General features: G+C 41.3%; 3 protein-coding genes across 3 annotated transcripts; 2 read left to right on the top strand and 1 right to left on the bottom strand.

Moving 5' to 3' along the window:
- Positions 1-228: 228 nt before the first annotated feature.
- Positions 229-3,892, top strand: LOC113027839 (putative protein MSS51 homolog, mitochondrial). The gene is made up of 6 exons (XM_026177660.1): positions 229-340; positions 767-916; positions 1,008-1,132; positions 1,401-1,964; positions 2,106-2,199; positions 3,346-3,892. Exons 1-6 carry the CDS (start codon positions 324-326, stop codon positions 3,548-3,550), a joined length of 1,155 nt encoding a protein of 384 aa, XP_026033445.1. The 5' UTR covers positions 229-323; the 3' UTR covers positions 3,551-3,892.
- Positions 3,893-4,786: 894 nt separating this feature from the next.
- LOC113028389 (myeloid-associated differentiation marker-like protein 2) lies at positions 4,787-5,680 on the bottom strand. Its single transcript, XM_026178627.1, has one exon. It carries the CDS (start codon positions 5,678-5,680, stop codon positions 4,787-4,789), a length of 894 nt encoding a protein of 297 aa, XP_026034412.1.
- A 3,952-nt stretch (positions 5,681-9,632) lies between these two features.
- Positions 9,633-17,254, top strand: cog7 (component of oligomeric golgi complex 7). Its single transcript, XM_026178715.1, has 17 exons — positions 9,633-10,116; positions 11,668-11,816; positions 12,039-12,155; positions 12,504-12,672; positions 12,785-12,867; positions 12,965-13,087; positions 13,187-13,385; positions 13,476-13,603; positions 14,476-14,630; positions 14,770-14,886; positions 15,010-15,075; positions 15,189-15,375; positions 15,482-15,622; positions 15,772-15,855; positions 15,950-16,064; positions 16,193-16,336; positions 16,446-17,254. Exons 1-17 carry the CDS (start codon positions 9,951-9,953, stop codon positions 16,610-16,612), a joined length of 2,310 nt encoding a protein of 769 aa, XP_026034500.1. The 5' UTR covers positions 9,633-9,950; the 3' UTR covers positions 16,613-17,254.
- The last annotated feature ends 21 nt before the right edge of the window (positions 17,255-17,275 follow it).

The raw sequence follows: 17,275 nt of genomic DNA, 5'->3' as shown, positions 1-17,275 counted from the left end.
CACAAATTATTGCAATCGATAAATAAACAACCGTAACACCATAAATGCAATGATAAATTAAATTTTTAGGGGGTTGTTACGTCATAAAACCTACTCGTACATCTACTCATTCATTCATGCATTTTACCTCCTCATGTGAGTCTGGCTCTTGTGAAGTCAGGAATGGTCTGGAGTTGTCAGACGTTTCTAGAAGGCAGAGCACAGGTGCTATATCTGGCACTGCAGCCCCCCAACAGACCGCTCACGTATCATAAAAACAGAGGAGCAGCAGCAGAGGAAGCAGCTGAAAAGCGTCTGTGTCACACTCATTTGCTCGGTTCGAGATGACGGAAACCGAGAGGTAAGTGGAATGTGTGGAGTCCAGTTTTATTAAATGTACATTTATTTTCACAGAGCACTGTGAAAGTGGCCGATGAGTGAAAGCACATGCGGGAGGAGCGGGGCCTTCACCGACAGCTTGAAGTTTGAATTGCCATTTTCAGTCTTGAAACAGTGAGGTAGTGGAAGCCTGTTTCAAGACTTTCTTTATGGGTTCACTGTGTATAAAACATACCTTATATACAGTATATGGTTTTTCCACTTGTTCCAAGTTGTAAACATGAAGCTTAAAGCAAAAAACGCTCTTCCCACCCACCACTGAGAAAAGAACTGAAGGTTACAGCATGAATATAAGAGTATGATGAACACATGGCATGATGTTTGTCATCTTCAGGCTCTGATCAGCTGTATCCCATTGATCTTTAATAATTTGAATCTTCCTTTCCAGGGCTGTTCAGCAGACCAAGGATAAAAGCATGACTTTCCGGTCCCAAAAAGAGATGTTTGAGAAGATGGAGGAATCTTTCAAGATCTGTGCTTATTGTGAAAAGCGACCGAATGAACTTTCCAACCCACAGAAGCTAAAGCGTTGCTCCAGGTAAAGAGAGAGAGTAAAAAAGCAGCGTATTCAGATTTTATCCAGTGAGTTTGTACTGCCAGTACAGACCAGATCTTTTTTTCCTCTCCAGGTGTCTGAATACTTACTACTGCTGTAAAGAGTGTCAGAAGGAAGACTGGCCCAAGCACAAGAAGTCCTGCTCACAGCTGCGACTGGCTGCCATCGACAGAGTTGTGGAGTGGCTTGTGTTTAAAGGTAAAGTGAAGATTCTTCCAAATATTCCAAAAAAGGAAGTATCGGACATAGTGGGTTGCTTCAAATGTCTGATTTAGCAGATTTTCTTCGACTACATGCCGTGTCTGACCCAACCCCAGAGGGAAACTGAGGGTTTTGTGTGAATGTGTAAACTGCTATGATATTTTTTATTTTACAATATTATGCTAAAGTAATAATGTGAATTTAAAACAAAAAACTAACAAACCGTTTTAACCTTGCTCAAACTGCCAGTTTTATTTGTCTTCAGGAGACCTCCCGTTTCCTACAGAAAAATGGTCCAAATCCCAGTCTGAGGTAAAAGGTTTCGATGACTGGCTCTCCATGCAGGGAGATCTCACAGCACGCCTCGATCCCATTTTAAATGGAAAAAACATGAACGACTTGTGGTCCAACGCTGGTCGGCCTCGGCCAGATGATGACGATCTGAAGCAGTCGCTGTGGAGGGTTTGCAGCGAGTTCTTCTCCAGGCCTCTGACAATAGCCTGGGGGATGAGGCTGTTTGGTCTAAACCCTTTATCCAAACCTCTCACCATTCACCTGGTGGGAGCAGGCCACACTGAGACTCTGTCAGCCAGACTGACCGACTACGATGAGCTGAACAACATGTTCCCCGGACACCAGGGGATCGAAATAGTCATGGTGGGGCCTGAGGTGGTGGACGGCCCCATTGTGAGGCCTCCCCTCAGAGCTTTTGGACCCAAACAGAGAGTCTACATCAGCGCCTACAAGGGCCTCTACCATCAGTTCTGGGAGGAGCTGGTGGAGAAAGAGGAGGCAGCCAAGCCAGATTTGGTGGTTGGATTTCATCCTGGTGAGAATTTTTTTTTCTCCCTTATATAAACACATAATAGTGTGCCTGTTTCTTACTGAGCAATAAAAAGTTAAGAGATCTTATTCATTATTTGGTTTTCTTTCCTTCCTATTTTAAATGTATTTATTTATTTTTATTAAGGATTTGATGCCAGCCAAGGTCTGGACGAGGGTTGGCTTCCAACTCTCCTGCTTCTCAGAGATTATGAAATTCCTTCTCTCTTCACTGCTCTCACGTGAGTGACATTTTGACCTTATTACATTTATATTTAGTTTTCAGGTTCTTTAACTTTTTTTGGTTACATTTCTGTTTTATGACATTTTATTGCTAAAGGGAAACATTGCGATCCACACCGCATTATTTTACTTCAGATATGAAGTTACTGCTGTCTAGAATAGTTAAAATGAGCTCAGCTTCTCTCAACTACTACATTAATGTTCTGTTTACATGTTAGTTCATCAATAATAATCAAATATAGTACAACATTAACTAAGAAAACCTTGGCTGTTCTACATGACGAGGACTTTTGATAGTATTGTTATGGCATGCTAATGCTACTTAAAGCTACAGTGTGTTGGATAACAATCCTAATTTGTTTAATGGGAGTAAGAATATTCCTAGCGGCGTGTATTTAGGGATAAGATTACTCACCATCACAGTCAGCAGCTGAAACTGCTGCAGTAAAACCCAGCAAGTTCAAGAGTAATGCCAAACATTACATCTTCAGAATTAAATCCAGAATACATCTTCAGTATTTGGATTATTAAGAATTAAGGAGCAGCTTTTTCAGCCAATGAGGAATCTTGGCCTTGTATAACCTCAGTGAGTGGGAATATGCACCTGCAGCTTTGGAGAACTACTCATTCCAACAGATCTTTAACGCACTGATGCTGATAATATGGGACAATGGGGAGAAAAAAAGAGTGCTTTGTCCATCACTGGAAAGGCACAGCCCACGCGGCCTGTGAGGAGCACCGGGTCATTTGCATTTACAAGCACTGATGCTGATACAGCCAGACAGTGAGAATACCTCAGCTACACAGGCGTGGCAGAATAAATAAGAGATCTGTGAGGGGTTTTAAGTAAGAACCTGAGCAACTAATTCTGGGGAAATGAGAAGATCCTGCGTTAAGTGGCGTCATGTGGGATCTTCAGTTTAATAAGCTATACTGTAACAGTCAGTTTTACATTCTAATCAGGTGACATGCTTGTCAGTTTCATTATTGTATTATACATTATATCTTACAAGTGCACAGCAGTCTGCCGAGCCTAAACTTTCTGCTGCTTCTGCTCTTTTATCACTGAGAGCTAATGTGCCCATTTGCCATGCTTTGCTGCGTGTAATGTCTGCTGATCATGTCTGCTTGTTCTTCGTCTGCAGTGAGACAGAGATGACCTACTCTTTGCAAATTCTGCTGGAGCTGGAAATGGACATGAAAGGAAGTGGAGCCAACCCTTTTGCATCACTAAAGCCAGAAGTTGTGGATTCATGTGCCCACAAACCTCCGGTCTACTGCAACTCCCACTACTTCTGTTTTCAGGGTCTGCTGGAGACTGTGGAGTTTGAAGAACCAGAGGACGCCTGAATAACAGCAGCGTGCTGACTCTTCCAGCTTTGGGACTATAAAGTTCTGTTTTTATGTGAACTTTAACTATTTTGTTAAAGTAGTTTAAAAAAAATACTACTTAATGTGTACATTTGCTGAACAGGTTCTGCCTGATGGCTACTTACTGTGCAACGTCCCTGCTGCATTTGCATTCTCACTATCCCAGTTTGATGGCATTCAGCAGCCACGGTGATGACATTTGACTATACTGCCTATTATTGTGTGTAGAGGGTACAATGTTATAGTAATAGTTTGCTTTCTTCTGTGGTTTTAATCTTTTGGTTATGGCCTCTTTTTTCATCTGCTGTTACAATAACCATGATGTGATAAAAGTAACTTTTCATTAACATTGTCACCTTGTGCTTTTTAATTAAAAAGGACAATATGTCAAAAGTTTTTCAGGCACTAAATTTATTATTTTTGCAACATCTTAAAACAAAAATCACTCAATCAGTTTTCTCTAGGCAGAGGAAATGAAACGTGCAGCACATTTGTAGCAAGAACGAAGCATAAACCCCCCTAAACTGCATTCATACGTACAAAGATTTTAAATAGGTGATTGTCACCAACCAGGAATGATCACAATAGTGCGCACAGTCAGGAATATATGATAAATAGCAGGTCAGAGCTTGACATGATTATGAATACTATATAATATTGAATCAGATAAGTGGATTTCAACATAAGTAGCTGCAGGTGGAAAATGACAAGGACTGCTGTAAAAGTATTCTGTTAATAAGAGCGTGGTAGTAAGGAGCTGTGAGATAACACAAATGTTATTGTGGGGGAGATAAAACTTACAATCAGACAGTGAGGCAGAGGGAGGACACACGAAACTGACTCATGCCTCACTTCAAATACTCATTGTGCATTTCAGTTTGACAAAACATAACAAAGCAATATTCAAATACTCAATTTTATAATGGTAAGAATACAGAAACTATAAAAACAGAAATTATAATCCACATTCATGGTATTAAACTTTGTAGAGCTATCTGTCAAGCTACCCAACAATGACATCCTGAAGTGCTGATGCAGATTAAACACAAGTGTGTTATAGCCATATGCTTTAGTCTATTTACATGGACCTCAATATACCAGTTTCAGAAAGCATTATAGAAACTCAAAAATGAGATTTTAACCCTTTTTTTTTTGGTGTTTGTTAACCTGAAGTACAACTTAAAAGAGTTTTGATTGACAAAGAAAGGCACCAGTTTATGGGCGTTTAAAGCCACAGATACCAAGCAGAGTGAAAATGAGGTCCAGTACGAATAGAATGAGGTTGACATAGGTGAAAAAGGCAACCATGAACTGAATGGCCCATATGCAATAGCTGGGTGGACAGTCACTGGGGCGAGGGTTGTGTCTGAACATAAAAATGGGCCACATGATAGCAGTAAATACATAGAGCACAACGGAGATGACCAGGAATATAAAGACAAACCTGTCCAGATTAAAAGGCAAGCAATTCTTGAGTTTCTTGAGGATGTTGGTGGCAATGATTATAGGGATAATGGGAAATGGAATGGCGTATGCTATAACACACAAGATCAGAGGGAAGGAGTCTCTGTAACCGGTCAGGGACACAAAAATCATGCAGCTCACGAAAGCCTCCATAACTTTCATGAATCCAGGTAGGGCGGACAGGTAGCTCCCCGTACTCTTATCGAAGATCTTGTCCTTCACCACTTCGAGTATGTAGACGATGCCGGACAAGAAAGCAAATATGCTCACAATCCACCCGTGCAGGCATGTCCGGCAGATGTAGAAATTGGCATAGAAAATAGCAACGCTGACAGTCATAAGCGCGGAGGACATGGCCATCCCTGTGGTGAAATCTCTCCAGTCCAGGCAAAGTTTGAGCAGTGGGTCAAGCATGAACATCTCAATGATGGTGATGATGAGGGTCATGATGGGACAGAAAGACCAGGCAAACATGGCGTAGTTCCAGTAGGTATGGCTGCTCCCTCCTCTGAAGGCACTTATGACAAACGTAACCAGACACAGTAATATCTGAGCCATGTGCAGCCCTCCTCGCCCGGACATCAGAGTGGAAGGAGTGAACACAGCCTGCGACACTGTGTTCTTAATATCATCAAGTATTCCCATCTCTTTAAACTGAACCGAACAACTGTTAAAATAGCTGCGTAACCTATGTATGAGCTCCCAGGTTGCTCTAAGCACCCACTGAGGTATGTTTGATCTATGCTTTCCGTTCCTTCACAGCCCTGTTTTCCATGCAATCTTTTATTGCCTTTCATTTTGCATAACTTTCTGGGACTGATCTCAGTGTAGTGATAAATGTCTGTCACAGCATATGGAAAGGATATGAAAAGTTACAGAATGTCAACAGTGTGTAAAACCATGGTTTCCCAGAGAACGCCGTTTGTTTTGGAATCATTAGTGTAACTCTTTCAATATATTCTGGTTCTTTTTTAACCAGAATTATTCAAAAAGACCCAGTGTAACATCATAAAATAAAAGGCCAGCAGAAGATGCACAAGATGCACATGCCCACTCAGGAACTTCTGTCAGCTATCTCTGATGAAAAGATTATTTTTGAATTCTAACACATATAGTTAAATGCAGATCTGTGAAAGCCACTGAGTGTCATTCCCTCGAAACACTGTTAAGTGCAGGGGGACTATTTTGATTTCCAAAAAAGAGGACATTTGGCCCAGTCATGAAGAACGTTAATAATGCTGTTTGCTTAAAGAAAATTTTAATATACTCAAACGATGCCTTTTCTATGTGGTTAATGAATGGTGAAATAAAAAATGTCATATAGGGTTTACAAGACAACAAGTGCAAAAAGATAACTGAAAAACCTCTGGAATTAAATAATGGTACAGAAGTAAGGCCTCATCTGTATAAGAAAAATGACCAGTACCGGGACGGTATGAGGGAAATTTCTTTTGCAGTTCGTCTGAAAAGCTGCATTTGCGCTTTCGCATCTTTTAAACATCATCAGGCGTGCTCTGTCACGTCTGTGAGGCTGAACAACCACTCACAAAGCAGCAGTTCTGGGATGACGTCGCACATATGGATCCTCTGTAGGCCTATAGAAAAACCATTTTCATCAATCTCGAAAATCCCCCCGGACACCCCTGACAGAACGTGAAAGTGTACATGTCCGGGGAAAAGAGGACGGTTGGTCACCTTAGTTTAGTTTAGTTTAGTTTAGTTTAGTGCTCTCTCTGCCCTGTCTTAGAAACCACACTTTTTCCTGTGGAGGCAATGTAATCTGAGGAGCTCAAATTGATGCAGAAGACACTGCCAGTGCCAAAGTGCCTTTTGACTTTGCTTCATGTGATCTGTGTGTTTGTGACCACTTAGGCTTTCTCTGAGAATAATCTGTGAATTGATTTGTTGACCAGCCTCTGCTGTTTGTTCTTGTGTTAGTTAGTAGTAGCAGCCTGGCACATATTTTAAGATTAATCATTAATCAAAACCTTTTGTTTTTGCTAGTGATTGTGTCTCACTGTCTCCTTTTCTAGACAATTGTGTTACTTCTCCACATGTCCTGGACTTAAGTGAACATAACTCTTGGCCCACCTCCTGGTCAAGATGAAAGCATGGCAAATCAGAGATTCGAGACCCCGGAACAGATTAGGAAAAAGTCTTGTTTATGGTCCAGGTTAAATATGTTTGAAATTCTTCAAACATGTGGGTAAGAAAAGCTTTTTACCCACAATTAAAGCATAATGCCACATTTCTATTTGACAGTTTATAGTAGGAGTCACAATGTTATTTTGTTGGTTTCATATCCAAAGAAACTCAAAATAATAATAATAATAATGATGATGATGAAGATAACAATGCTACTACTACTACTACTAATAATGCTCAGATTATGACTTCATGTAGACTTCATACAGATCCCCGTGCAGTTCATCCATAAAAATTGTCCGTGCAATCCTGTAATTACTGATCCTTATTCCAGTGTTATGAACATATGTCAGCACTAAGTTTGGGTCCATACCTTCTGCCTAATTTACTGCCTATCATATCTATGTGCTCGCGTGCAGCCTTGTTCATCACTTCTCAGGATCTGCTTTCATCTCACCCGTCTAATCCTCTAACTCCTCTGTTTCCTGTTAACAAGGTAAGGTTAAGAGTGAAGAGTTTAGGGCAGCTGAAGTACAGTTTGAACAGTTCATCTGACACTGATGGATTAATGTTCCCAGGAGAGTATAGAGAAGGGGAAAATCTCCTGGAACGAGAAGAACGTTAATGACATGCAGTGGTTGCAGCACTGAAGGACAAGATTGAGGAAGGGACCAGAGAACCCTATAGAGTCCCACAGTGTTAGTGACACTACATACTGATTGTCATGGTCTGGGTGAGTGCCGGGTTTTTCCACAGAGTCGCCGTTTCCACCCCTAAGCTGAGTCACTGCATTCATGTGTGTTTCCACGCCTGCCGGCAATAGAGCTGCCGGTATTTAATACCAGCACTTACCATCACTCTTCGCCAAGTCTTCAGCTAACCGCAGTTAGTGCTAGCCGTCATAGTTATTAGAAGAACTACTCATCGGATCATCTCTGTCAGTACCACGCCACCCGGACCACTTACCCCTCCTTTGCCTATTCTCCACCTGTTACTCTGCTTCCTTTTGCTTCTCTGCAGCGGTGGTCCTCATCCCAACTGTCATTAAAGGTGTGGCTCTTGCTGTTTTCGCAGTTGGTTCTGGCCCTCTTATTTGACGTCTCAAAGATGTTTTCATCTGGCTTCCTCTTACTTGGCGAGATGGAATTCTGTGTCCTGTAGCCACTGGTTGAGCAGGATGGACCCCTAGAACAGTGGTTTTTCTTTTGGTCATGATCTGTCCTTTCATGTTGGTACAGTGTTTTTCTGTGCACATCTTTCCAATCAGTCTTTTTTCTTTTAAGCTCTGCATCACTCATATCCTTTTTATCTACTTCCAGATGCTTTCTTTTACACAGTGCTTTCATTGGAATTGTCTCAGCATTTTTACTCTGACTGGGCCTGATGAGATTGGGGCTGTTCCTCTGAGTTGAAGGGAGAAAACCGTTTTGGCTGCGGGGGGCTCACTAGTGTTTTTCTCTCCGCTGCAGAGGAAGGGAAGTTCCTTTGGGCAGGTTGTCTGGTGTCAGAGGTGGGCTGGTGTGGAGACTCTGTCCTGCTATCTGACGCCTCGTTCTTCTTTGTCCTTAAGTAGTTTATGTGTTCATAACAGGACTCAACATAGGAGCTACACTGGTGCAAGCAGGGCACACTTTTGTAAACGCATAGTCCAGCACCTGATCAGGTGTCATTCGTTTTTTTGGATCGAGGTGAAGCAAGTGCTTTACCATTTCAACAAACATCAGGATATCACACCTTTTTGCAGTTGTATGTGCATAATCCTGATCCTCGATGAGGTGGATATGTAAGAGGCCATCCAGAGAATGTAACTTTATACCTCTTTTTTTAACAAACTGAATCTCAAACTCCTGAAAATATTGTTCAGTTGTCTTGAGTTTCCAGTGGTAGATGTAGGAATTTAACTCTCTGCAGAAAAACGTGGCAGTCTTTTGCCCTTAACATTTTCCCCAGGAGTTGTCCTTGGGTCTCCGTTATGTATCGTAGCATGGCATATTCACTGTATCCAGGGTACAGCAAATAACCAGTGTACAGAGTCACAGCCACGCAGCCCAGAGACTATATGTCTATACAAAGTACGAATGGCTTTCCCCCATGTCCGGGGAAAAGAGGACGGTTGGTCACCCTAGTTAAGTGTATTGGCTATGACAAAAAATAATAAAATATGTTCGGATGTAATGTTTTTAACTTTAATTTTGACTTTGATTGGTAGAATTTTTTAACCTGGGGTTGTCCACTTTCCAAGAAATACCATTTACGGTTCCTTTATCAATGTTTCTGTACGGACCAATTTAATGTGACCCCTCTTCGCCGCTTTATGTGCTACTGTTTTATGAACTGCCCTCAAGATATCATGCTTCTTAAAAAACAAACAGATATTTACACTTTGTTTACAAAGAACGCACATTCCTCAGTCTGTTGATGGGATTTTTATTGGGCAGCCGGCCCGTTTTTTTAGCATTTGTTTTTAGGGGGAAGGTAAATAGAAAGCGCTACAGGAAGTTGTTGTCAGCATTACCACTGCAGTCAGTACTAGTTAGAAATATGTGCTCCCTGTAGTCTTTTAAAGCCGTAAACCTTTGAAAATAACTCTGGAGGAGGCCGTCGCATTGTTGGAACTCTATTTAGTTGTCATGATAATTTCATTTTCGTGGGCTGTTTATTTTATATTCGTGTCGAAGCCGGTGCTGGGGAAAAATTAGCTAGCGTAACGATAGAAATGGGTCGATGACAGAGACTGCAGCGGAAGAGTTTGGCCGAACGAAGCAGCGAGATGGATTTCTCTAAATTCCTGGACGATGATTTCGACGTGAAGGACTGGGTGAATGGTGCCTTCAAGGTGGTGCAGAAGGACGCGCCGGGGAAGGCAGACGCACACGCTGCTACACTGGTCATGAAGCTGCAGGTCTTCATCCAGGAAGTCAACAATGCTATCGAGGGTCAGTAGTTTGCATTGGCCAGTGCGTCTTTAGTGATGTCCTCACCATTGTAATTTGCCTTTATGGCCTACACTGTTAACTTAGTAAACTACGTCCCATTTACAGTTAATGCAGTATGCTACAAGAACATTTCTGCTGCATTTATTGCATTAATATAAACGGCAAAGTCAGTTTTATAAATACTTCTGTAGAACCAATACAATTCAGCTGCCCCACAATCCTCTAAAAAGGACCATAACCACGTGACCATGTGTCTTTGTTGTCATTAAGGACTATGGTTTGTGCATTTGGAAACTGCATGCTGTATGAAATCTTCTGATGACAAATTAAAGGAAAACTTTACAGAAAGAGTCATGGTGTCCCCATCAGCAGGTCATTAGTGAGCACTGAATGGCTTTAGGTGTAGGAAAATTATACGAATCATCTACTGTGGCCTTTACATTCACCAGATCTCTACCTGGACAAACACCCATGAGAAAATGACTTGTTAGACGTGAACACAACACGTAATGAGAAATTGTCTTTGAGAAGATTTATGTTCTATTCATACATCAGTTTAAGAGTTTGTGTATCTAGATCAGAGGTGTCAGAGCTGGCTTAAAATTTGTACTTGTGTAATTTATTAAATTTTTTCTTGCTTATAAAGATCTGTTTGTCATGAATAATATACGAAAGTGATAAACAAACAGTTAAATGACATAAAAATTTAATTTGTTTTCACTATTGACTATAGAACTTTCTGTTAATTACCAGAAACCTTCTGTTGTAAAATTACAGGTCAGTCTGGCCAATAAACTACCAGAACATTTTCTGGTTTTCTTTTACCTTTAGTTCTTCAATTCAGTTTTAGCTCCAAATCACAACAACCATCGCCTCAAGGCACTTTATATTGTAAGGTAGATCTTACAATAATACATACAGAGAAAAACCTAACAACCATATGACCCCCAATGAGCAAGCACATTGGCAACAGTGCGAAGGAAAAACTCCCTTTAAACAGGAAGAAACCTCCAGCAGAAACCTCCACCTCAGGGAGGGACGGCAATGTGCTGTGACCGGTTGAAAGAAGGAAGCCATGATAAAAGACGTGCTGTGGAAGAGAGCCAGAGATTAATAAAAAGTATGATTTAGTATGATGAGGTCTGTTTAAGCCCTAATTATTATTATTGTTATTGTTGTTATTGTTAACTTTTATTTAATCAGGAAAGAAATAAACTCTTGAGATTAAAAATGCCTTTTCAGTTGTTGACACCTTTCTTACACTTCCTACAGAAGCTTTTCTTTATCATGTAGGAAAAACTAACAAATACTGTTGAAATTGGATTCCCTTTTCCATGACATCTCAGCTAAATATGTAAAACTTCTTTTCACTAACAGAAAGGGAAGTTTACAGTTTACTGAGTTTACAGAGTTGGTGGGTTTCTACATTACGATATCAAGCGCCATGGCATTTGTATTTATACTGTGTACCAGTACTGCATGGATAAAATTGTGTTGAATTTAACTATGACATGTTAAAAAGTTAGAGTTGTGTTTTCATTTGTTGTGTAGAGAGCAGTAACCAAGCCCTTCAAAATATGCCCCGAGTGCTGAGAGATGTGGAGGCTTTGAAACAGGAGGCCTCTTTTCTAAAGGAGCAAATGATCATGGTTAAAGAGGACATCAAGAAATTTGAGCAGGAGACAGTGCAGTCCATGCAGGTGTGTGCACAGTTCCAATACTTACTTGAAGTGTATTCAGGATTTAAATGTGATCTAGTGCATTAGGAGAACATGTATACATACTTTGTATATTGTGTTTTTGAAATAATTTGCTTAATAGTAAGCATTATAATAGTGAAAGTCTAGCACTGGACTCAAATGTGCAGAGTACTCCATACTTCTGAGGCTTGAACTGTATGTTTCATGCATATTTTCAACCAGGTCCTGGTGGAGATAGATCAGGTGAAGAGTCGAATGCAGCTGGCAGCTGAAGCGTTGCAGGAAGCAGACAAATGGAGCACACTGAGTGCAGACATTGAGGAGACCTTCAAAACACAGGTATGAAAGAAAGACTCTGCCGCAGAGCTTTTCTTGGTTTGTTTCTGCCTGCCTTGCTGCTTACCAATTATGAACTGATGTGACTCACACTGGCTCATATGCGTGTTAGAGATCAGAATATTGGAGCACTTTAATCTTGTTATTTAATCTAACTTTCTGAGTGTACTCAACACATCCTGTAAACTGATCCACTGTAGAGTCAAACCTCTTCCAAGGCACTGGATGAGTAATGTGTAATTACAGTGCTATTGTAATTAGCTTTTTATCCTTTGAAAGCTAATTATATAATATTACGATATTGTGCAGATGTTGACGGTAACGATAGTAATCATACTTTCCTTTTTTCAGGACTTTAAAGTAATTTCTTCTAAGCTAACCAGCATGCAGAACAGTCTGGCCATGCTAGTGGACACACCAGACTACTCTGATAAGTGTGTTCACCTGGAGGCTTTGAAAAACAGACTGGAGGCCATGGCCAGCCCACAGATAGTAGCAACGTTTAATTCCATGTCTGTAGGTAAGAACCCCAGAGAAAGTGTTGTTTCTTGAATTTATTCAGTGCTTACTGTTTTGGTTTGCTGTAGTTTGCTTACACTGTACAAACATCACATGCTTTTGCCTCTCTGCAGACCAAGCCAAGCTGTTTGTTAAAGTCTTCACAGAGATCGACAGAATGCCGCAGCTTCTTGCGTACTACTACAAGTGTCACAAGGTAGGCACCACTGCATCTCTGTGACCTATAAATCTCTGCAAAGGCATATTCTGATATATTTGCTTCTGTGCATGACTGTCTGTTTTGCTGTTCTCAGGGCCAGTTGCTGAGTATATGGCAGGATCTCTCCCAGAGCGAGCTCAATCTGAATCAGCAGCTGTCTGAATTCTACGACACCTTGCTCTCCACTTGGCACGGCCAAATACAGTGGAGCAGCCAGGTGAGATGGACTGCAGTACCAAGATCGACACCTGATGGGTTTTACTTTGCTAACACTCTGTAGTGCTAATTTTTTTTTTTTTATCTTGGATTCACACAGGTGTTCAAGAAGCCTTATGAAGTGGTGACAGTGTTGTTGATACAGTCTCTGGGGGCCATGGTGCCATCCATACCTGTGTGCTTGAGCACGGCCATGGAGCGGGCAGCCCAAGAGGAGCGTCTGGGGACTCTGCTGGAGCTCCATCACACCACGTCCACCTTTGGACACAACCTTGAAGCAGCCATGCTGCCACACCTGGGTATGCACCTGAACCATATGTGTAAATACTGCTCATGGAAGATGACAACATAAAGTGTTCTCTTCATGTTTGGTCTTATTTCTGCTGCAGGTGAACATAACCTCTTGAAGCTGAGTGAGCTGGTCTGTGCGCTGTATGATCCCTATAAATCTTATCAGCTACATTATGGAGATCTGGAGGAAGCTCACCTTCTCATCCAGATCAGCGCCGTGCCTTTGGTTAGAGCACACCAGAAACTCAACCATGGAAATAACCAGAATTTTTGCAGTAATTACTTGTAGTCTGATCTTTATCCAAATCATAATTATACACTGAACTAACTAACTAATTATAACTGAACTAACAACAGAAAGAGTTGTGAACCTGTTTGCTAACAACTTGTCAAGTTGTCAGTCAGGTGTTCCAGTTACTGAGAGATTTGAAGTGTTGTTGTGCCCCTCAAACAAAGTTTACTTGCTGATAAAGTCTGCTGTTGCCTAGAAAGACTGGTAGGACCTATCGTCTGTGAAAACAAGTTTCACTTCTCCTTAGAATAGATACATGAAGTCAGAAGCTAAATGGATGTTTAAAAAGAATCCACCCAAAAACTGTTTACAGATGAATGAAAGTCATGACTGTTCCTAAACTCCATGGGATGAGGATTACAGGAGAAGTGCATCATGTAAAACTGAACGAGGTTAGAAAAACAGCAAAAAGGGAAAAAGTGAGGAATAGCTGCAGAACTCCTCCAGCACAATTATTTTGAGGACTTATTATTTGCAGCAAAACGACACAAAGTTTTGAAGGAAACAAGGCACTAAACACCGCCATCACTGGAGTGTTTATTAAATCATCTCACAAATGACAAAATTAATTAAATATCAATTTGCATATCTGGCTTTTAATTTGCATAATTTTGCTACATCTGGCATTTTTGTGCAATTTATTCAGGCTTTTAAGGAAAACATAGATCACACTGATGATGTAGAAATCTAAAAAAACTCGCCATTACAGGGTTAAGTTGCTGAGATTCATAAGCTAAAAATGTGTTTGTATGTAGCAGTGACACTAATATAGTCCATTTTGTCCTGTTTTGCACATTCCACTACAGGAACATGGGGAGGTAATTGATTGCGTAGAAGAGTTGAGCCACTCGGTAGGCAAGTTGTTTGGCCTGGCTGGTGCTGCTGTGGACCGCTGTGTCAGACTGACTGATGGACTTGCAGTGTGTGGCCTCCTCAAAGCTCTCAAAGCCCTCTTCACCAAGTAAAGAGCCTCTACTCACACTCACATACGCCACATACTGCATGGATTGCTACAGATATGTTTTATCTCTAGATATAGTTTGTCTGATTTTAGCATTACTGTAGATGATTCACCAGCTTTGACGTGGTGCTGATTCTAGGTATGTGTCAGACTTTTCCACAACACTCCAGTCGATCAGGAAGAAGTGTAAGCTTGAGGACACACCAAGTTCATCGGTTTTCCAGGAGGACTGGACGGCTTTCCAGAACTCAGTCAGGTTATTACCTTTTTAAAAAACAAAAAAAACAACAAACCCTTTTGTTATAATTCACATGGATTGAAAATAATTGCATGAAAAAAGCTGTCTTCTTGCTTTAAAAAACAATATTGTTGTTTGCAGGATCATTTCCACATGTGGAGAGTTGCTTAGACAATGTGGGGCCTTTGAACAACAGCTGTCAAACAAGTGAGTGAATCTTTTTACTGAATGAATATTTTTACCCAATGACAGTGAGCACACAGTCAAGAAGCTGATCTGGAATTTTAAAGAAAATGTCTACTTTGCGATCTGTCCCATAGGATCCTGGCCACGGCAGGTAAGTACTTGTCAGAGTCGTACAGCCCACGCAGCCTGGCAGGCATCCAGGAGGCCACTTCCACAGAAAGGAAGAGTGCCACCAAAAACCCTTGGCAAGAATACAACTACCTTCAGAGGGGAAATGTGGCTGAATACAACAATCTGATGGAACTTCTTTACTCGTTAAAGGTGTGGCAGTTTTCTGTATTGAACCCTTACACTTGGTTTATCAGGGTCCTTCTGTAGCTGTTCTTCTTACCCGACACTTCCTCCTATTTCTGCTTGTCCCTCGCAGGAGAAAGGCACAGGTAACTCCAACTTGTTAGCAGAGCCTAGGACAGCTCTGACCAGACTCAATCAACAGGCCAACCAGCTGGCCTTTGACTCGGTCTTCATGCAGATCAAGCACCAGCTCTGCCTCGTCTCCAAGATGGAGGTGTCAAGTTTCTGCGTTATTTAATTTCAAATAAGGATCAAGATGATTTGAGTGAATGTGTGCTGAAAGCTTTTGGATTGAGTTTGCGCACTCGAGTGGTGGATGTGCCGTATCCGTTTAATCTGTTTGATTTGTGCTTCGTGTTTAAGAGTCAAGAATCACCTGGTCTTGGAGAGAGCTACACAGAGGACCTGCCTAATTTCAGCCTGTCACCCCAAGAGTACATCACTAATGTTAGTGAACTTTCATTTGATAAATATAAATGAACAGGATACAGTGGCATTTGTACATATTTACAGAGACCATATGACTTTTCCCTCCACATAGATAGGACAGTACCTGATGTCTCTCCCACTCCACTTGGAGCCTTTTGTGACACAAGAGGACCCGGCTTTAGAGATGGCCTTACATGCTGGGAAGCTGCCTTTCCCTCCAGAGCAAGGTTACTGAAAATTATCCCCCTCAATTTTCCCTAAAGTCAAAGACACTTGAGTGACAACTCAACTCATTTGAAGAGGAGATGTCTTGTAATCTGGTGCCCTTCTCAAAGACCACCTCCTTCTGTTTCAGGTGATGAGCTTACTGAGCTGGACAACACAGCAGACTACTGGTTGGGCTCCATTGCTCGGGCAACCATGCAGACCTACTGTGATGCCATTTTACTGATCCCCCAGCTGAGCACTCATTCCACTAAACAACTGGCCACGGATATCGGTACAGTAGCTAAAATGCGGGACAGATGACGTACTCCTTCTCATGGGGATCAATTGAAATTCACGATAGCCCGAAATTATATCTGAACATTTGTGTTTGTGCTCCACAGACTATCTGAGTAACGTGATGGACGCCCTGGGCCTGCAGCCGTCTCGCACCCTGCAAAATATCGTAACTCTACTTAGGACTAAACCACAAGACTACAGACAGACTGCCAAGCTGTTGCCTCGACGACTGACGTCCACTATTGCTGCACTTCGGAGCATCGACTACTAAGACAAAAGCAAAAGGACTCGATAGGTTGCATGGCTTCAAGGGCGGCCCTGGGGACGTCCTGTGCTGTAAACAAACAGAAGAATGTGATGTTAATATCAGCTGGTTTACATGTTACAGTTCCCCAAATATCATAGTGGCTAATCTCGCTGACAGCTGCAGCATTTAAAGACGTTTGTGTCTAAATATGGCATTTATGGGACGAGATTCAAATAAGGGCAGGTCTGACCTTTTTTTATTTTAATTTATTTTTTTTATTTTCATTTTTTTTTTTAACTGATTAATGTTTGTGAGTTTGAAATGATGATGTCTCACCAGTGACGACGCCTTCAAGTGAAACCAAAAGGGGAATGTGTCTTGACTTGTCATTTTTCACTTCTGCATTTATAAGACGGGGGCAGCTTCAGAGCATTTAAATCTACTTAAACAAGTCTGTCATGCTAATGAATAAATCGTAATTATTAAATTATATTTAGGTAATAATAGTGACAAACTTTATTCATTTCTGGTAATTTAACTTTGAAAATAAGGGAGAAAGTGATCTGTCTCTGTTGAGGTTGTGGGTGGGCTGAACTGGTGACATGGTTAATATTTTTACATGCAGTATGGTGGAAACGTGTATATAAAACATGGATGTAAACACTGTAGTGTGGCTATGTGTATTAT

This window comes from Astatotilapia calliptera, chromosome 8, assembly GCF_900246225.1.
Source record: "Astatotilapia calliptera chromosome 8, fAstCal1.2, whole genome shotgun sequence".
Classification (NCBI taxonomy): Eukaryota; Metazoa; Chordata; class Actinopteri; order Cichliformes; family Cichlidae; genus Astatotilapia; species Astatotilapia calliptera.
The sequence above is the reverse complement of the archived record's forward strand: the minus strand, read 5'-3'. Positions and strand labels throughout refer to the sequence as shown.

Coding starts and splice junctions, on each gene's coding strand:
- LOC113027839 (XM_026177660.1), top strand. Junction 1,133..1,400: donor GGAGTGGCTTGTGTTTAAAG/GTAAAGTGAAGA, acceptor ATTTGTCTTCAG/GAGACCTCCCGTTTCCTACA. Junction 2,200..3,345: donor TCTCTCTTCACTGCTCTCAC/GTGAGTGACATT, acceptor CTTCGTCTGCAG/TGAGACAGAGATGACCTACT.
- LOC113028389 (XM_026178627.1), bottom strand. CDS start 5,680: ATGGGAATACTTGATGATATTAAGAACACAGTGTCGCAGGCTGTGTTC.
- cog7 (XM_026178715.1), top strand. CDS start 9,951: ATGGATTTCTCTAAATTCCTGGACGATGATTTCGACGTGAAGGACTGG. Junction 13,088..13,186: donor AAATACAGTGGAGCAGCCAG/GTGAGATGGACT, acceptor GGATTCACACAG/GTGTTCAAGAAGCCTTATGA. Junction 15,076..15,188: donor GAACAACAGCTGTCAAACAA/GTGAGTGAATCT, acceptor TCTGTCCCATAG/GATCCTGGCCACGGCAGGTA.